The sequence below is a fragment of the Diachasmimorpha longicaudata genome, chromosome 15 (assembly GCF_034640455.1).
Source record: "Diachasmimorpha longicaudata isolate KC_UGA_2023 chromosome 15, iyDiaLong2, whole genome shotgun sequence".
Classification (NCBI taxonomy): Eukaryota; Metazoa; Arthropoda; class Insecta; order Hymenoptera; family Braconidae; genus Diachasmimorpha; species Diachasmimorpha longicaudata.
Genome location: NC_087239.1, coordinates 713,702 through 733,903, shown reverse-complemented (window position 1 = coordinate 733,903; position 20,202 = coordinate 713,702). Strand labels below are relative to the sequence as shown.

Here is a 20,202-nt window from a genome sequence, read left to right as displayed (position 1 = left end):
TATAACCAAAGCGTTCCAGTGACGTAGACTTGAGTCCCGGTGATGAAAGATTTTTTCATCACCAGAAAACGAACCCAGTGCATGTGTCACCGCCCAATTTATTGATTTTACATAAAAAAGAAGAAAAACGATCAATTTCAGATATATTACCAGTGTTTCTACGAGATTTGGGTCCGTTGTCAATATCGCTTCGTATTCCTGGAACTTATCATCCATTTCAAATGGTAGTGGCGTAGACATCTGCTTCTGTATTTCAAGCAAGCTAGGACCAGAAGCTGGGGCTAGATTAGTGCCAATGATTGTGGTCTTGAGCTCATTCATAGACTGCTTTAAATCGTAAGCCATCCTGCGTCTTAAATTTTCGAGCTTTTCATCTAATTGCTGATCAAAGTAATCTCGAAGGGAGTTCAGGATTCGACGTTCATTATCAGCATAATGACTAGATGACAACTGGTTTTGTGGTCCCAGCATTTTTGGCATCTTAGCAGGGGTACCATCATTGATCGTGAAGTTTTTGGAGTTCCTGGGCTCACAATCGAATTCAATCCGTCTTCAGCGCGTGTAGTAGACGATGCACGCCTTTTTCGGTTACCTTATGAAATTAAAGGAGGACCAAACGATATAAATTGATGGGTAGCAGCATCAGATGAAAAAAAAACTACCCAAGCCCCCACCAAAAATATATAATATAATCTAATTCTATATAAGTTCCGAATTTTGTAAAGAATGTTCAAAATATAAATTGGACCATTTTCAAATATTTATAAATATAAATTTTTTCATGCGGGAGGAACTTGGCCGATGATTGGTCATGGAATATCCGAGCCGATTTTACCTGAAGCGTTATGGACTAGTGGTGAAGGAGGTGTCAAATGAAGTTCTTTTCTTGTATTTCTCGCTGAGTCCATCGATTTTGTAGGTGACTGCAGAATTCCATCGGAGGAATCATTGCTCTCAGATTCATCAGTTTCGACGTCTTTAAGCAAAGTAATATTCTTCCTTGACCGCTGTTTAAATGATAAACATGCACCTGGAAATTATTGAAAATGATGATTTATCCCTGACCGGATCATTTAATTAACACGAACTTAGAATTACGTGCTACAGTCCCATATTACCTCAAAATTGATTTATTACCTGTTGGTACAGATCGCGATTTACTCGACATTTGCAAAAAGCCAGAATTATTTTGAGCCTTTGAGGCTCGAATCTCCTCAGGATTAGCTATAAGACAATCATGATTTTCGTCTTCAGAGTCAGATCCACTCTGGTAAATGCTTTGAAATCTTGTCTTTGGTTTTGCTTGTATACCTACGAAATTTTACAAGTTTGTAGTGAAGTAGTAACACAACGTAAGTTGTCTCCAGCCTTTGTTTTTTATAGCTATTTCAAAGTGGGGAAAGAATGCATGCATTTGAAAAAATATTTTTTTTGTAGAACCTATCGCTCCTACAAAAAAGGTTTCTATCAAAATTTTACCATTTTCCGTAGATGTTCACTTTGATTTACCTCTTCACAACAGAATTATAATGCTTTCCTACATAAGAGATGGTGGGGAAAAATGGAACGTTTCTCGTCCCCTCAACATTCCAATGCTTTTATGTATAAACAATCATATCAAGTGTAAATCATAAATTTTCCACTTTATCTTGTTCGCACGTAGTGATTTCTGTTAGCGACTCAATTTTTTGATGAGTAAAGAATTGCAATAAAAAAAAATAACCTAATATTTTTCGACCACAACATAATAAAAATTTTCTTATAAAATCATTCAATGCGATTCTCTCTTAAAACGATGTTTCGAGACAAATACACATGTAATGACTGCACAGATACATAATTAATATTTATTTTGTAAAAGATTTCAAAAATTCGGTCAATCTAATTCCCAATTTAGGGAACGATGGGTCTTTTGATGTTAAATACGAGAGTTGAATAAATTGGGGATGAATAATTGGGGTTAAGAGTGGTTATAATTGTTGATAATTGACTTTTACTTCATATTAACAGGACTTACCAGACTTTGGAGTTTGATTTCTAGGTGGAATCGGGATTTTAGTACTAAAGATGTTGTTTAGTTGAGACTTTGATGCAGTTAAGGGTTTTGCTGAAATTTTTGCTTTCGAGGAAGTTTCGGACCTCCCCCCCTTTCGATCATTTTCACCATCGGTTGTCTCACAGTTGAGAGTTACTTGGGCCTTTTTTAATCTTCTGCGACCCTGATCCAAATCAGCTGAACACAATCAACATATGATCCTTTAATATTGAAATGAACCCATCGAGCAATTCATCAAGTTATAAGTGGAGTCATTTCAATTTTTGTACCTGCTCCGGTGATGAAGCAAAATGGATAACTTTGCCAAGAGTCCTTGGGCGAGTGCAATTTTTCCAAGTAGTCGTCAAGTAGATGATATTCAGTTGTCGGTGGGAATTTACAGGTGTCTTCTTCTGCACTATTAAACCATTTTTTCGGCACCAAATCAATGCATGGTAGCCCTTTTTCGTTTTTCTCGAGAAATTCGATGACTGCGAATGGTTCGCTGAGATTTTTTGGATCGCGAGATGGATGTGAGGTTTCCGACATTTTAGGTTATGAAAAAAAATCACGATTCGTACAATTGAACCTGGTGTTTTCGAGTAGTTTCATATAAACTGATAACTTTGCAGAATGATGCATATAGCTTATTATTTAACAGAAAAAATTGCGTTTCTATTTCCATGTGTTTTGAACGGTTTTTTGTCATCACCCCACTGATGCTTCTTTTTTAGCGCCACTATTCCTTCAAAACGATTATATCACAAATATCTGTCAAACACTTAACACACATTTAATTCACATTAAATTCTCACTTCTTGTAATTTACCGTCAACTTAGTTGGTGAAATCCGAATTTGAGACAAAAAGCCCGATAAACGGATGATACGAGCAATTATGAAAGGTTATGTACACGGACGCCAGATCTAACCGATTTATGTCCCACTTGCATGTAACGACTCCACTATTGAAATTTTCTAACGACCTCGATGATCGGATTTTCATGTCGATTGTTGATTTAAAACATAAAATTGTTTGTTTCTTCCACAATTTTAATCACGAGTTCAACTAAAACATATACCCTCATTCATATACCCTCTTACCAAAAAAAAACTGCATTTCACAATGCGAACAATTTTTACGTTATTTTCTAGTGGAGGAGGGATATGGCGTATTGTCGTCCAGTTACATTTAATAAAGCACATTTGTGTTTAATTTTGTGTGCCTTCTTACATGTCATTTCAGCTGCCCAGGACTTAATGTAGAATATTCCTACTCGACTGGAAAAGTCTGGATAACTAAACGCCTCTTCCCTACTACTTTCCTGGTGTCCGAAAATATATATACCAGTAAGATCATCACAAATTTTGGATTTTCCTGATTTAACGAGAATTTGTGAAATTACGAAAACTTTCTCAATATCTAGGAGTACCACGTTATTTGGATGACTTGTCGTCAAGGTTAGACCATTGATGTTGATCATATTTGATGTTAAATGAATTTCCCCATCAATTATCATCGTTGTAGGCTTTCTCGCGATAACCCAATCACTCAGTATGTGTTTCTGATTAATTACCATGGTTCCTCCAGACTCCATCTCAGTTAGTCTGTTGATAATTTGTGTGAGTGGTTTTATCGAAGAATGAACGAGTTTTTTAAATAAACCAATGTAACTCTCTCCCCAAAACGCTGAGAGCTCATTCAGAGGAATTTTAAAGTATTGGGCATCATTAGCAACGTGGATGATACTATGCCAACTGAGAACTTGAGCCCCTTCATCATTATAAACATCAGGTAACGTCTCGAAACAAATTTTTAGCAGAGATCCAGCATATTCACTCAAATCCTTAACGAATTCCTTACTGTTTAAAATTCTGCTAGCAAAGACAAATAATGAGAAATGACAACGTAAAGGTTTCGGTAAGAAATCTTGTAACACGACGATACCACAATAATTAAGGAAAAACTTGAATTGTGATGCTTTCCATCTTGAGATATTATTCACATCAAATTCTTTCCTTTGAAATTCAATAGGGATATCGGCTTTTAATGACCTCATAATACCATCAAGCCGACGAACATCAGCTAATTTGATCCTCTGGGCTGAACTTCTCGTTAGCCATTTATCCAGCAGCCATTTCATATTACCAGAATAGAATAAATGCATTAAATCTAATGGCACTTGTTTTGTCAGATCGAATCTATCCAAAGAGAGCAGCGGGGACACAGAACCTTCATAATGATGTTCTGGTTGAACTCGCGTCTCGTAGGATACTTTAGTGCGTAAATTTGCATTGGTCACTGGATATATGCGTTTTCCTCGTCTTCCACAACCTACTGTAATGCCCTTGGTGAAACACCTTCCACAGGCATAGAAGGCTCCAGGAGCTTTGTGGCAGCAAATGAATGCTCGAGCTGGCGAATCAGCCACTATTGCTACAATTTTCACCTCAAAAACCTTGTCATCAATGCGCAAACCATTTTCTTGGAGTTCATTGGCCTCTTCAACAAAATCAGTCATGAATTCTGTGGCTGATAATGGTTTCCCATCCCCACAATAAATCGCGGCAGCAAAGGGTTTGGTAGTGTAATTTGGATGCTGTATTTTTATTGAAATTGGCCAAATTTCCTTCTTAGCATTCCGGTATACCTGCATACCGTCAATATGAACCAGAAGAGAAATGTCGTTTTCTCGATAAATTTGAGTTGAAATTATTTTTCTGAGTCCCGAGGCGATTCCCAAATAAATGAATTCACCTGGAATCTCATGAACTCCTCTCATGGTTGTTAGGTGTCTGCAATGGGGAGTTTGCAAAAGCTGCCGTGTAGTCTTGGGTATTGATGTGTAACCTTCACTTCTTAAAATGGCTAACAATTCATCGATTGCTTCTGCTGTTGTAGCTCTTCTGAATTTCACTGCCCATTGATTAATTTTTTGCTCCATTCCCCGCGGTTCCAATTTGTCCAGAGTTTGTGTATTCTTGTCTCCAATGCTGTCAGTGAATACTTTGTTGAAATCATTGTCAATGTCATCTGAATCACCATCACAACCTGAGCCCCCAAGAATTGGTTCATCCCTGTCTCCAACGCTGCTATTGGATTCACTGATGCAATCATTAAGATGCTTATACGAGCCACAATCACCATCACCACCCGACCAACTATCACCACAAGCACTAGCATTATCATCGAGATGTCGAACATCGACATCTCCACTAATTTGATCCACAATAGATCCACTACGGATAGTTATTTCATTGGCTGTTGGCAAACTAACCTCTTCCTCATCGGCATTATTGCGTTCACTGTAATCCGGAGTTTTTTCTTTAGCGCCTTCTACGTTTACAGATTCTTTTTTCTTCAGTTGATGAAAATGTCTGTATTTTTTAACCCGTGAATATGAACTCTGAGACATATTACAATAGTAAAAGAGTAATATTAAAATAATAAATTGCCGCACACGACACTCATGTCTACTGCCACAATCAGACTACTCAACACGCCATCTTACGGGCTGTTGTCATAGAATGTGTGGTATACGGTGATATCCACGCATATTTTCCCCTGAAATAGTATGTTCAGAAGAAATAATGGTACCTTCGGAAGAAGGAGAATCAAAGGACGAAAAATTTAGTGAAGGAACATTCCCCATGAGAATTCAATTTTTGGAATGCTGTTCCATATGGGACCCAAGCCTGGCAAACCATGCCCCTTGTCTGCCTGGCCATGTCTCGGGGCAAGCTTGGTGACCCAAGCCTGGCAAGCCATGCTCTTTACCAGTCTGGCCATACCTCGGGTCAAGCGTGGTTGCCCAAGCCCGGCAAACCGTGCTCTTTGCCAGTCTGGCCATACCACGGGCCAAGCTTAGTGACCCAAGCCTGGCAAGCCATGCTCTTTGCCGGTCTGGCCATGCCTCGGGCCAAGCTTGGTGGCCCAGATCTGGCAAGCCAGTCTCGTGCCAGACCTGGCCCGTTTCGTGGACATTGGCATTTCCTACCTGGGCAGTGATCATTGAGGGGGATAAAAATGTTTCAACACATGTATTTTAGCGCCCAAAAATGAATTTGTAAAGGAAACGTTTAAACTAAAAGTATCATAAAAAAATTAGACCATCTAATGCAGTTTTTAACGAAAAATCCATTAATTTTTCTCACCAATTACTTTTATTTATGAATGATTATACTGTGTCTAACTACACGAGGACAATGTGCGAATGTTGTACTGGAATGATTTGTCGTCTCGCATAAGTCGATTGTACGTAAGTGTTTTTTCGAAGCCATGGGAATTACTGTTTTTGGCTCCACCTGAACAAAAGCTGTCATGATATTCGGGTTCAGCCCGCTAAATAACCCGGGAAACTGATGTAACGAGGTTCTCCGCATTGTTAATTAAGAATGAAAAAACAAATTTTTAATTAATCGGTGAATTTCCGGGCATCTCCTCGGACTGATTATCCATTGGGTTTGCCACTGTGGTTCAATATTCGTCGCCCTTTTGAAATTTCGTGTCATCCCGGGACGATCCGGACCGAGATGAGATGTATCGATACACATCGTCAACTGTTTGGGCGCCGTACACGGAGAAAAGGTCTTATTTTTTCCAAACATTCATTTACATCAGAGATGTTTTTTTTTTTCATTGTATTTTGTCGATTAGATTGAGATTACGATGATCATATCACTCTAGAAGATGACTACTTTCACGTGATCTTGAATGAACTCTTACTAATTATTTAGTTTTTCTAAATTTCTGATTTTCTTGAGCGGAAAACGGAAAGAATAATTTTAGAAGATTCCGGGAGCCCCGGACAAATCGCAAATCGTCTCACGAGCTGAATGCCGTTGGCTAAATTGTGATATGTATATTATTTCCAGAGATATCGGCAAAAAAAGGGGCGATCCCAAATTAGGGCCCTTTTTGCGATTTGTCTAGTTAGTAGTTGAATCAATGAATTTAATTACATTATTTTGAATATTCCTAAAATCACATTGTGCGAAATCGATAGATTATTCTATATTTCATTTTCAAAAAGTTCACAAATTTCTCGGGAATGAGCGATTGAAGCGAAAAATCATGGTGAAGGGGATAGTAAATCAAACAGAAAATAACAATGATTCTTATTGTTTTTGTGTTCTTCCTTAATTTTCTCCTTTGTAAAAAAATATTTTGCATTTTTCGGTACTTTTTAAAATCATTTTGCATTTTAAGAAATAATTCCGGGCTTCAGCTGCGGAACGAGCTTGCCTCCTTTTTAACAATTCGAATATAGGCCCTGATTTCTAGTGACATCTGGGAGGACATAACAACCTTACACTCCACGGGGAACGGACCCGCCACCTGGAGTACCCGAAACCGCAACACCATGAAACAGTTTTATGTTAGTAATTTTGGATTCCTTCAGTTGCATCTATCGTATGTCTGAAGTTTGACGAATGTGACTACAAGCCTCAAGTTTGAGAATAAAGGGGATTTAACAATCAGTTAGACACGTGACCCGAGTCCAGACACCGTCCAATATAAGCATAACCACAGAACAACTCTAAGAATAAAAACCTCAAATTGATTCCCATCGAGTAATTTACATTATTTACAATTGCATAAATTATGGATAATTTCGAAAGGTTATGCCAATTCTCAGATAATGAACAATGGGATGAATTTATGGAGAATTTAGATACAAAAACCAATCAAAGGTAAGCAACGAATACAACTGATTAGCAATCAAATTAATTTATTTATTTTTCCAGGAAAATAGTTGCCAAGCTAGCAGAGTTATTAACAAAACCAGATGGAAATTTGCCGCCAAACGTTCTATTTTTGATCCTCAAATGTCTAGCAAATACTTGTGTACATTTCATGTATGAAGTGCCAGACGAAATCCAGAACAGTACAATATCCCTGGCGAATCACTGGTACGAAGCCTACAAACAATTGGCAATCACTTCACCACTGGTTGCGGAAAATGCTCGCAGTGGTTTTCCTTACAATGGTATCGTCGCCTGGGTGATCGATTATCTGGACAATCACATCACTGAGAATGGAGAGGAGGAAACTAAAATTGTTAGAACTGGCCTTCGTTTTCTATGCAATGTTTCAGCTGTCACTGGTACAGGATATCTAGCCTTTTTATCACATGAGAAGTTGAGGAACATCATTGGGTAATTATAAATATTAAATTATTTTTCTAACTATTGGCTGTAAGGGTGATTCGCATTCACGAATATTGAATTTGATTTTGCATTAATTTTCTTCGAATTTATTTGGTATTTTCATTCACTTGTGAGAAGACGAGAGATAGACATTCTTTAGAAAAAGGGCTGTTATACAGTTGAAAATTTCAGAGTAACGTACAGACATGATACAATTTAATAGACATGTGCGATTTTCTTTAAAAAATTATATCGTTTAAGGTCAATTCAATTTTTTCATAATTCAGATAATTTAATTCACAATTTTTATTACCTACAACGTGCGTTTAAATTGATATTGCTGCTTCAATATGTTTTTGATAGAAAACTATCTCTGAAGGTTCACATTTTTCTGCATAGATGTCAAATATTTTGCTGAATGTGTTCATTTGCTTTTAAATATGTATCGTACTACACACAGAATTTTCCCCACCATCTGCAGAAATATTCGTGACAACTCTAAAACCTTCACTCAATTTTATTACTTTTTCGATTCCTAAAATCTCATTTATTTCACCCATACTTCCACCTCCACCTTTAGGCATTGACCTTATTGACCTGATAAAACCAACCCCCAGAAATCGTGCCCCTCCAAACAATCAATCACCTGCCTTAGACCTTTCCCTTTCCGCTTTCTTTCCACCCCTAATGATTATCCACTGGAATTCCAACTGCTTACTTCGTGATATTGACTGCCCCCTAGAACAGCATTTAATTTTGCGTCTCATTTCCAATTTTCGAAAATATTGAATATAAATTTTCTTCTTCTTGAACCGAATTTAACAAGTCTAACCTGTCTGAGAGTTTCCACAACAATTGAAATTTTCAATTGATTATCAATTTCTAAATATTCCTAAATTTCATGAAATCATTTTTCGATTAGCTAAATCGACAACTTTCGATTGAAATGAGCCATTGATTTAAGAAATAAAAAATTAAGAAATTAAAATATTTGATTGATTATTCATATAATAAATCAAGAATTGTTGAGTAATATCAACCAATTTAAAATTGTTTGTTACTGAATATCTGCAGGCACCTCCTTCGCTGGAAAGATGTAAATGTTCTCCTCCTCACCTGTGCACTTATTCACAACATATTATTTAATAAAAGAATGGGAAATCCACCCTTCGAGCCCTTATCAACCCTCGAAGGTCTTATCAGAGCGGATAAAGGAAAAGTCAGCACTGCGAATGACACAATCATGTTGTTCGTTCGACAGACACCAGATTTGTTCGATGCAGCTTACGAACATTTGTCAATGGAAAACAAGATATATTTTTTACAATTAATTTATGTAAATCTGAGGGATGTTGATGATGACTCGATGGTCGTCATCGAACAGCTACCAGAGAATGCAGTTATTTATTTGACGAATAGGTTCAAGAAGAAAAGTGATTTGATATTGAAAACTGTAGATTCTTACTTGGGTGATATGGAGCCAGCTGAAGTCAGCATTCTCCTCGACATTTTGGGGATTTTGTCGTCGGATGAGTGGCGAGAATTGCATATTTTACAGAGAGATAGTAGTCTCCTTATCAATGCTGTTTGTGAGTTATTCATTTTTTATTTTTGCTTGCCGTATCGATTGCACATTTAGAGAAAGGCAAACAAACTCTCCAATAACTTGAGTTGGAACAGAAAAAATCGCAACTTGAAAATTTTTATAACAAAGAAAAGAAATTGTTTGATGTGACTCTACAAGTCTTTGTTTCTTGCTAATCAAATACAAATTAGAAGTCTTTCATTGGATACGAAACAAACATTTGAAATTACACTTTTGGTTTATAATAAGAACAATTTTTGAACTGAATCTATTTTTTTGTATTGAAAGTTTCATGCATAATTTGTGTTACATGTTTTCAATACATTTAATACAATACAAATGTTTTCATATATTTTTAGTAGAAGTCGGAAATTATGAAGGATAGAATTGATGAGATCCCACTGTGTTATTGTTTCAGTTCTGTTGAAGGCGATGCACAGTACCGGAAAGGAGAAGGATAATTACTTTACACCAATCCAAAGATTGAGTGACCTCATCTCAAGTTCCTCGACCTGCCATGAAGGAGATCCGCGTCTTATAGACGATATTGAGCACCACCCTGCATTTGGGTTCAAAGCGGGGCTCATTCGTTTGATTGGAAATCTTGTATATCGTCATCGAGCTAATCAAAATACGGTAGGTATTATAGTTACGACCAAGTGTTTATATTTGAAAGCAAATGAAGCATTGACTGGTCAAGGCAGTAATTGGAAAATTATGATTTTTCTTTGATTAGGTGCAGTGGAAATGGCTGAAATTATGGCCAAGTTTTTAGAATAGTGAAAAAATAGAAAGAAAATAGAACAGTAGAAAATTGGTTGTCAACAGAGATTAATAAAATAAGAGTTAATGGCACCGTTATGACATTCTTGACATTTGATCAAAATTTTAGCCATTTCCATGAGGTTGAATAGAACAAAAATGCTTTGAAAAATTATAATTTTGCAATGGGGCTCAACACTCAGAGAGTTGAGTTATCAGTCTACACGCAGCTTTGGTTAACCCTTAAGGATTAATCCCTTGGCTCTGTTCATTGACGATAAATCTACCTACACTAAGTCCATACTGGAATTTCCTGAGAAAAAAGCACTTTCATTTGGTTATACCAACTGATCATTATCCGAAATACCTAAATTTGCTGAAATTATAAAAATGGTAATAACGGCGAAGGCTCTGAATAACACATTCTGAATATATCACGTCATAATATTTTGGTTCTAAATATTTCCTTGTGAAAACGTTCTAATTCAAAATTTCCCTTTGAAATAGTACCTCGTCGAAATATCACATTTAAGAATATTTTCCTGACAAAATATCCCAGATGTTAATGTTATTAACCAAGGTTTTAATATACAGTAATTGTTATGGTTATTTCGTATTATCGCTTTGTGTTAGTTTACCCGTGTATTTATTGCACTTAGTGACTTGATGTTTCAGTGATTTAGGAAGGGCCACATAATTTATTTAACTCTTTTATTCCTCACTTTGCGATTCTTGTGAAATTAATTGAAATATTTTCTCTCTCAGTCGATGTAATATATTTATTGCCTGTAATTATTTATTCTTGAATTCGGTGAGCTGATTGTTCTGTGGTTGTGATTGGACTTTTCGTTGTTTTTTTCACCTTTAAATTTCTATTGTGATATTTTTTCTGATATTTTAATAAGTAATATCACAATTGTGTGTTATTCAGAACGGATAATTCTAGGGTTTTTGATAGATTGTCTGATGCTAAAAAAAGGAACTTGTTTCCATAATTATCCTTGATTTTTTTAAGCTACGAGATACCGAAGGACTCCCTCTCATACTGGACTGCTGTAACATTGATGGAAGAAATCCAAGTATCCTTTTAAAAATATTGGGTTACACATGTTGAATTTAGTCACGTAGATACGTCTGTATTGTCATTATAGAGAACATTCGGGAAAAATATTTCAAGCAGTACTTATGTAATGATGGAATTAATCGCACATCTAGAACCTTCCAGATCTGGCATAAAAAAACCCAGACTATTTTAAAAGCTTCGAAGTGAAATTTCAATTTTCTGTCGAAATAAATTTCAAGTTTGCAGGATCCTTGTCGATGGTCGGTAATACATTGAATTTTATCATTGCACGTCATAATTCTGGGACTTATCAATGAGCTAAAAACATAGTTCCCATGGTTAAAAAGGAATGAGTTTATCGGATTATTCCCTATCCATTTCAAGTGTCATAATCATGTTAAAATTCAGGTTTTACTAAATAGTCATCAGGCAAGTAAAAAATTATATTTTCTACTCTGATGGTAAGTTTCACTATCTCGTCAAAGGTAACGGTTTCTCACGAAAGATCGCGGTGGACATATCGGTTGTTGGATGGCTATATGCCCACCAATATGTGGTCTACTTGTAGATAACGAGTCGTATGATAAGTAAATGCAATCGAATAACGAGTCATTTGTACTTCCGGATGCAAAACGAATGTAATGTTTTAGATCTGTTAAACCATAGACGTATCCACGTGACATAACGTGTAATCTTCGATACATCCATCCCCGAAGGTTTCACTATGATGTAATGGAATTTTCCTTAAATTTTCACTATCGTGCGACAAATGAAGTGATTCTCCAATGGTGCATACTCGCCATCAGAAATGCATGCGAGAATATGGCTAAGAACAAGCAAGTAATTGCCGCCAGTGAGAAAATCAAATACATTGAGACCGACGTTCTGTGTGAGATGGGACTTGTTCGTTATGACGATGATACTGGATACCCCATTAGAATTGTACCAGAACCAAAAGAGTCCCAGGTGGAGAAATCCCCTCCCGAATTCGGATAGCATAGGACCACCTGATGTATACCCCAGTTGGCACGACCTAAAGGATTGGGCCGATTTGATTGTAATATTTTTTGAATTGACGACAGTGTACGCTGAAATCGTGCCAATACATGGATATTCCTCGTGGAAGGAATTAACTCATTTTTAAAAAATCATTGATCATTTATACAAAAGCATTTTCATTCAACTCTCAGTGAAGTATGGAATTGCATATCGAAACTACACTATATTGATGGAACTCATGAAGTGGTAGATGAGATACTCAGATGTCATTGATTTTTTACGGAACATATTTGCATCATAGAGTAGAAAATAAAGCACCAGTATAATAATTGTTACTCTTGTTTTCCTTTATTTCCAAATTTGATATTCACTGGCTGGATACATTGTAATATGAAGACTGAGGTTTTAATCAACTAAGTGCGGCGGTTTAATTAGTTTAACAGGAATTTGATATTAAATTCGACACACAATAAAATATACAGACGTCATTCATTCTGTTTATTTACCAGTATTTTGTTAGTTATGAAGAAGATATCGACGAATGCACGTTAGTTAATAACACGGACGAACAATCTTAGCTGTCCACAGTCAAGAACTCTTGAAGATGAATTCAGAGATAATCAGGTCTAGTTGATGGTTGCTCCCAAAACGTTCCAATGCAAATTGTTTCCAGCATATCCTACAATAAAGTGTTATTTATGTACCAATTTTTCCGCATGTCAGAATGTCACATCCTATGCAAAACACTTCCTGTTCTTCCAAATGTTACGATGTTTTACGTCTGAATTATAATCCATGAGTGCCACAACAATATGTTTTTCGAGATCCTTTCATTTCAGATTTTTCTTTTTTTAAAAGTAATATTCAGATTTGGAAAAAACATCTTTTACTCACCCGATAACTTTTTCTTCCTCATTAATTATAGATCAGTGAATGTAAACTATTGACAAAATCAACATAATTTCCAAACACCAAAATATAATTTATATTTATGGAATCGTAATTCATGGTGATTTTGAGCGTAGTTTACTCTAACTACGAGCGTACAAAATCCTTTCCGAAACGTAATTTACATTTCCATTTTAGTGTGTATGAAATCTGAGTATAATAATTTCGGTGTAATTTATCATGTCATTTTGCTACTGATATTACTGATCCGCAAATATTCAAGACGTCGAATCAAATGATGAATGTAGGATGGTGTTGGTTCAAACCACAAATCGATGAAACGAAAAATAAGACTCGCATGAAAATTTCCAGGTTTTTTATTATAAAATTCCACTCACAAGTTTCCAAGTATAGAAATTTCCACCAGATTCTTATCTCCATGTCTTGACGTATGTCGCGCGAATAGTACGGACGAGAATATGACGAAAAGTTATACCATAAAATGGAGCTCAAGATAGCTATTCTCATTGCAATTACAAATCGTAAATGATTTACGATACAATCATGACTGTGCCTATCGGGACACCTATCGTACGAATCTATTGCTGTAAGCTGTTAATATAAATAGCAAAATGCATGTAAACTGTCAACACTATTTACCATTAAATTGAATTTTTATGCTTTCGATAAATTTTCTACTACAACTTGTGATAGCAGAAAAATGACAAGACAATCAATTTCGTGATGTATATCACCAGCTAGTTGACTATCACCAGCAGTGTCTGTCGAAATCAATAGACAAATATCGTGTGATATTTCAAATGAATTTTTAGTAACAGAAAACAAAATTATTTTCTAGACGAGTCCATCAAATGGAAATTGTTTTTACATTAACGTATGATTTTTTATTCTTATTTTTCTCTTAATTATAATTTAAGTAATTTAATTAATAGATTGCCAAAAAGTTAGTTGATAATTTTTGCTTTCATTTTGCTTATTTGTAAGGAATAAACAATCGAAGAAAATTTAGTAAACGGCCAATGAGTCTGTTATAGTAATCGATTGCAGTCAGTTCGAAATTTGAATCGTAAAATCCACGTAATAACCCATACGATTCACCATTAAATTGCATTTTTATTGCTTCTGCCATATTTCTTACATAAGTAACGATATTAGACAAATTTCCTAATATTAAACTCACCTGTTTCCGTTGCGACGATGGGCCGAATGACACGTAACATTTCATATTAATCTAGAATTATTAAATTCAGATATTTCTATTATATATTCAGATTTTTTTTTAAATTAACATGTGACTTGCTTGACTTTCCTTTTTTTTTACTATTGTCATTAGTATTATTCTTTCTATTATCACACTAGGAGATGCGCTAGATCACTTTATACATTTTTTTCGGTCAATTTCTGTTTTCTCAACTAAACTTATTTAACCCTATTAATTTCTATTTATAATACATTTTTTTCCTCAATTCACAAGTTAACGTTAATACAATAGAGAAAAATAATGTTGAAGGAGAAAAGGTTTTTTTTGAAATTCCAATTATTATGATAGAGGTTCTTATGGATTCCATATCTTTCAATGTTTTTTCATATAATCAATAGAAATATATAACAACAGGAGATTTTTCAAAGAGATCATCGATAGGAAAACGAGGGAAATGAGTTTTTCTTCACTTTTAGCGATTAAAATGCACATTCACTAATTTTCCTTCGAGTTTAGACGGGAAATTGATATTTTAAAAGTTCATTATTCAATTTTAACGAGGCGAAATGGAAAAAATACAAAAATTAAACGCAAAGATCTAAACAAATCAATTTTTCAGAGTTTTCAGAAAAGATTTAAATTAATTTTCTTTTATAATGAAATAATATCGATTAATCCATTTCATACCCTCACATTTTCATGGAATATAGTAATAAATATCGAAAAATCAATATCGTTGATGGAAAGCTTTGTCGGATTAATATAAAGCAATTTTTAGCCGCCAAGTTCGCATTCATCATTGCATAAAAAATACATGTTTATAAGTTGAATTTTATTATATTTGCTTTTGAATGGAAGGGTCATTACTATGCAGTTTCTCAACATTCAGAATTTCCTGAAACACATAAAACTTTATTTGCAAATGTAACGTATCATGGTTGGTTGAACAACCGATAATAAGGCTTCAACCCCCTTTTTCTTCGTGCGGTTACTCTGGATCGGTCCTCTATGAAATTTCACATCAGCTGACACGGCCCATTAGTCCTGAGCCACGCACATGTGTAACGTATTATTATGATCCGTAAAATATCTACAAACGTATGATTGACTCGTATCTATAACATGATTCGATTATCATCAAAATCCATATTTATAATCAATTTATCAAAGCCAAATGTCAATATCAATTAATTCATTAGGGGTAATTTAATTTATGTTTAAATCTGTCTAGTAGTGATAGCAGTTTCTTATTTTCATTGACAATATTGATTTTTAGAAAAGGATCAAACCTCTGATGAATGAAAATTACTTGTCATTTTGAGACGTTGTGACGTTTTCGCATAATTATTTGAATTGTTTGATTGTTTAATCCATGGGTTTAAGGACCGTAAAATGAAAGTATCTGGCGTATTACTTATTGTTATAAGTCACTTATGACTTATAACAATTTCTATCCAAATACGTCGTACCCATTCATTAAAATCAATTTAACTTAGTTTTCTTTAATTTGATTATTAGATGTTTACATAATTTCTTTTACTTGAAATTGAAATTAATTCTGTTTGATTACTCTTCTAATAAATTGATTCAAGTACAATGATAGTCCAGTCTGTCATTGTAGTTCTTCTTTCTTATTGGTGGTCCTTAATATCCTTATTAATTTGTTAAAGGACTCGAGTTAGATAAATTCTCTGAATCTGTTCAATACCTTCAGCTCTTTACGCTTTAGAAAAAAACAATTAACATTAACAATTTCTTAAAAATTTCAGGGGATCTAGGGAAATTCAAAATTTTTTTTTCTCTAAAACGAGAAGAAATAGCAGAATAAAATTTATCTAGTGTCGTTAATTCCATTTGAAGCCAGAGTGAATTTTGTTTGACTATTGGAATTTTCACGAGCCGATTTTTATTTTCATTTGTCTTTATTAAATTGCATATGCGGGAAGTTATCATAATGAAAGGGACTGTATATACGATGATTAGCTCCAGTAGCGTTACTATTAGCAAATTAGCAATAACAAGAAATTACAAACATAATAATCGGTACATTTAAGGAAATGTCATTGTGGGGACAGAATGAAAAAAACAAAAGTAAAAAATTAATGTATCACCGGGCGCTGAGCGTTCATTCGCTCCTGCAATGTTAATCTAACTAGACTCGATTCGAATATCGAAGCACGTATCGAGCGATCAATCACACCTGTGACATGAGAAAAAAATGATGATGATGAAGGTGGAATTTGTGGATTGAGGATAATTGCCAAGGCTGAAGACGTTCACGTCGCCGGTGGTAACGCGACGGTGATAACGAGAGAGCGGCCTTCACCTTTTGCACAAGCAGAGCAAATAAAAAATTCTTGCACCCCTTAAACCCACGGACGCATAAAAATTATCACCGGTTTTAATTACAACGTTTTTTTCCTTGTCGTTGATTTCATCAATATTCATATCGTTACCATATGCGTAAAATATTTATGTGCATTTTGTGACTATGTGGATGCACCTGGGAATGAACAACTTTTTGTAGATTCTTGGTTCATCAATCCCGTCAGGGGAGAAATTAATTTATGAAATTTCTTTATTGCAAAAAAGAAGGAGAATTCATTTCGTTCACTGCCACTTCATTTTATTAAATGAGAATTACGGAAGAATTGGTTAATATCAAATTTTCTCTCAATTATTATCTGTTGTATTATTGGCTATTTATAGTTTATAATTTTTTGTGGATTGTGGCTGTCAATTAAAGATATTACATCATAAAAACTCAGTAGCAAAGTGGTGAACTAAGATATGTTACTTTTAACGTTTTTGATAAATTTCTCGAAATCTAGAAGAGATGGAAAATTTTGTTATGTAACTTTTTAGTGAAGCGAATTGAGTACTACAACAAACGTCATTACACAAATTCTGATATCCCCCTTGAATTCGGAGATATCTCCCAAAAATCGATTGAAAGATGATTCAACTCAGTGCATTAACGCGATTTTACCGCTTCATTATGGAGTTTCATCTTCAAATTTTATAGGCCCAAATGAATTTCTATAAACTGCCAAAACCCTCTATGAATTTTCGAACAATTTTTCGTTTCGTCGCAATTTCCCAAAAAAATCAAGCATTTTCAAAGTTCTCCAAAAAACTACAAGAACTCTTAGAAATTATTCGAAGAAATTCGAAAACATTCTCAGGGATTTAAAATGTTGGAGAGAATTCTATTGTAGTCTAGGCAGTGTAAGAACGGTTTATGATTTTCTAGTATCAACAAAATCCTCTTCATCAAAATCGTGTATGTATATCAATACATTATGATATCATTCATGAAAAGTTATGAATTTTCCTTTGCATATTAGTCGTTAATTACTGACTTGCTTTTGGAAGAGTTAAAAAACATCACGAAATTATTCTAAACGATTTCATGAAATTTTGGGATCACCACACCCATACAACCTCCTCACAAACCTTTCTTTTGTCCCTAAAAAAATATTAATTCTGAGATTTCATCATTCTAATCCTCCATCGCTCTCCAAGCGAATATTTTCTTGTATCAAAACCATCATCTTTATCAGCAACATTCATTTTCTCAACGTAATCCATTATATCCCCACACGTAACAATATGAATGTATATTGAAAAAAAGTTTTTAATTTTCATTTGAGTTTAGTGATAGATGACAATACAAAACGCCCTCACCGATATAAAATTCTAATATTAATGGTGTAGAAATGAGAAGTCGGTACCTAATAAGTCTCTGCAAGGAGAGTGGATTTCTCCTTTGAAAAACCCAACGTCGGCCCTTGAGCATCCTCGACTTTCGCATATATACGCGCCTACGCTGAAACTTGTCTCAAAGAGGAAACCGCCCGGTAATATATTTCCAATGCCATTGCATACACCCGTGTGCATTGCATATCGAGCTAAATTCAACGAGAGCTACTCAGTTCGCTATTAAAATGCACTTTAATTTCCCTTCATGACGCGCTCATATCGCCAACAACATTTTTTCCCCTAATTTTCAATCACAAGTTATCTCTCAATACGGTGATTAGCGGAGAAAAAAAATCTCTTAATCGTTCTAATTTTTTTAAATGGCGCATTAAAAGGCATTGCGTAATAAATTAATGAGACAGATCGTAGGAATTACAAATGCTTGTGGATATCATATGTGAATGGGTACGGGAGGCCTGATTGTGAGAACGGGGTGGGGTCAATAAATATCAGTCATGTTAATGGCTTGGCAATTACATGAGATTCAGTTAATTGTTTGATTTATCTGGGCAATCGTCCACCACCACCGTTCGATAACTTACGTCCCCTTTGTCATTAATTTTGTTCATTTAACATTGTTGAATGGCACTCGCGATTATCAACTTCATTTATTCTTTGCTGAGTTTTTGCGTCAGTTATTCACCATTTCCTCTACGTAATAGATAATTTTCATGTAAAAAAAAAAAGTATCTACTGGATGTTAATAACTAACTGTTGAAATTCAATAATTAGTCGGTCATTCAGTAGCAAAGCAACGGAGCGAGAAAAGTTATTTTTTACTTTTACTCAGTTGTTGATGAATATATCGAAATGTGACGATGATAGCGACGTAGTTATTATAACCTTTTTTATGGAGCGAGATAAGGGCTATAATAAATGTTATAACAAAAATTTTGTCATCTCCCTTAGATCAAGAGATATTACTCAAAATCAATTTATTTCGTTTTACGACTTCACTGCGGAAATATTTTGTCATCATTTGTCCCTTAATTACTACATGACATCCAGTTAGCTTTTAATTATTCCATTAATTGTTAGATAGATCTGGACAATCCTATTTTGTACTTAATTTCATGCACCTGACATTGTTGGATGAATTATGTGATAATTGACTGAAGTCAATTATTCATTTATTCTTTATTTACTAATTTTTCTTTCGCTTGAATCTTGCAACTTTATATAGAAGGCAACAATTAGTTAATTAATATCAGTAAATGGTGAAATTTAAAAACTAGTTGGTAATTCATTTTTCCGCAATTTTTTTCGCAAATTGCTAAATGACTGTCGAGGCAATTCTCTTTACAACGTAATCGATTCTGTGTTATGGGAAGATGTATCAAAAAAAAAAGTCCTCGAATCTGAGAGTCGGGAAGTTAGAGATTGATTTGAGAATCTAATGAGGAAAGAGATATGTCAGGTACACAACTTTTTTTTATCATAAATAACGCGTAAGAAAATCGTAAAATACGTTTAGTAGGATCGTAATTTGCCATTTTTGAAATTTAAAAGACTCTTTACCTAAGCGTAATTTACCTTTTAATGAACGTTGAAAGGCATCTTCCTGTACAAAATAATTTGGAAAAAATAATAAAGAGAATAATGAAGTTTGGAAATAACTTGCACACATTAGAAGGCCCTCACATTATTCGCAAACTTTGTTTCGAACCGTCTCTGAGACAACTACCTCCATAATCCACAAGATGATGATCCACGTGATTATGAGCACATTATCTTTATG

The 20,202-nt window shown here is 34.8% G+C and overlaps 2 protein-coding genes across 3 annotated transcripts; one reads left to right on the top strand and one right to left on the bottom strand.

The window, feature by feature from the left end:
• Positions 1-11: 11 nt before the first annotated feature.
• LOC135169753 (uncharacterized) lies at positions 12-2,584 on the bottom strand. 2 transcript variants are annotated; one of them, XM_064135027.1, is made up of 5 exons: positions 2,326-2,584; positions 2,018-2,233; positions 1,138-1,311; positions 836-1,030; positions 12-592 (listed from the first exon to the last, which is right to left on the bottom strand). In XM_064135027.1, the coding sequence occupies exons 1-5, from the start codon at positions 2,582-2,584 to the stop codon at positions 408-410; spliced, it is 1,029 nt and encodes a 342-aa protein (XP_063991097.1). In that variant the 3' UTR covers positions 12-407. The 2 variants fall into 2 exon arrangements, with proteins under 2 accessions (XP_063991097.1, XP_063991099.1); XM_064135029.1 differs by lacking the exon at positions 1,138-1,311 and having other exon boundaries at positions 14-592.
• Positions 2,585-7,495: 4,911 nt separating this feature from the next.
• On the top strand, positions 7,496-12,927 carry LOC135169446 (uncharacterized). The gene is made up of 6 exons (XM_064134485.1): positions 7,496-7,727; positions 7,782-8,192; positions 9,258-9,772; positions 10,187-10,404; positions 11,546-11,609; positions 12,369-12,927. Exons 1-6 carry the CDS (start codon positions 7,639-7,641, stop codon positions 12,587-12,589), a joined length of 1,518 nt encoding a protein of 505 aa, XP_063990555.1. The 5' UTR covers positions 7,496-7,638; the 3' UTR covers positions 12,590-12,927.
• Positions 12,928-20,202: the final 7,275 nt, after the last annotated feature.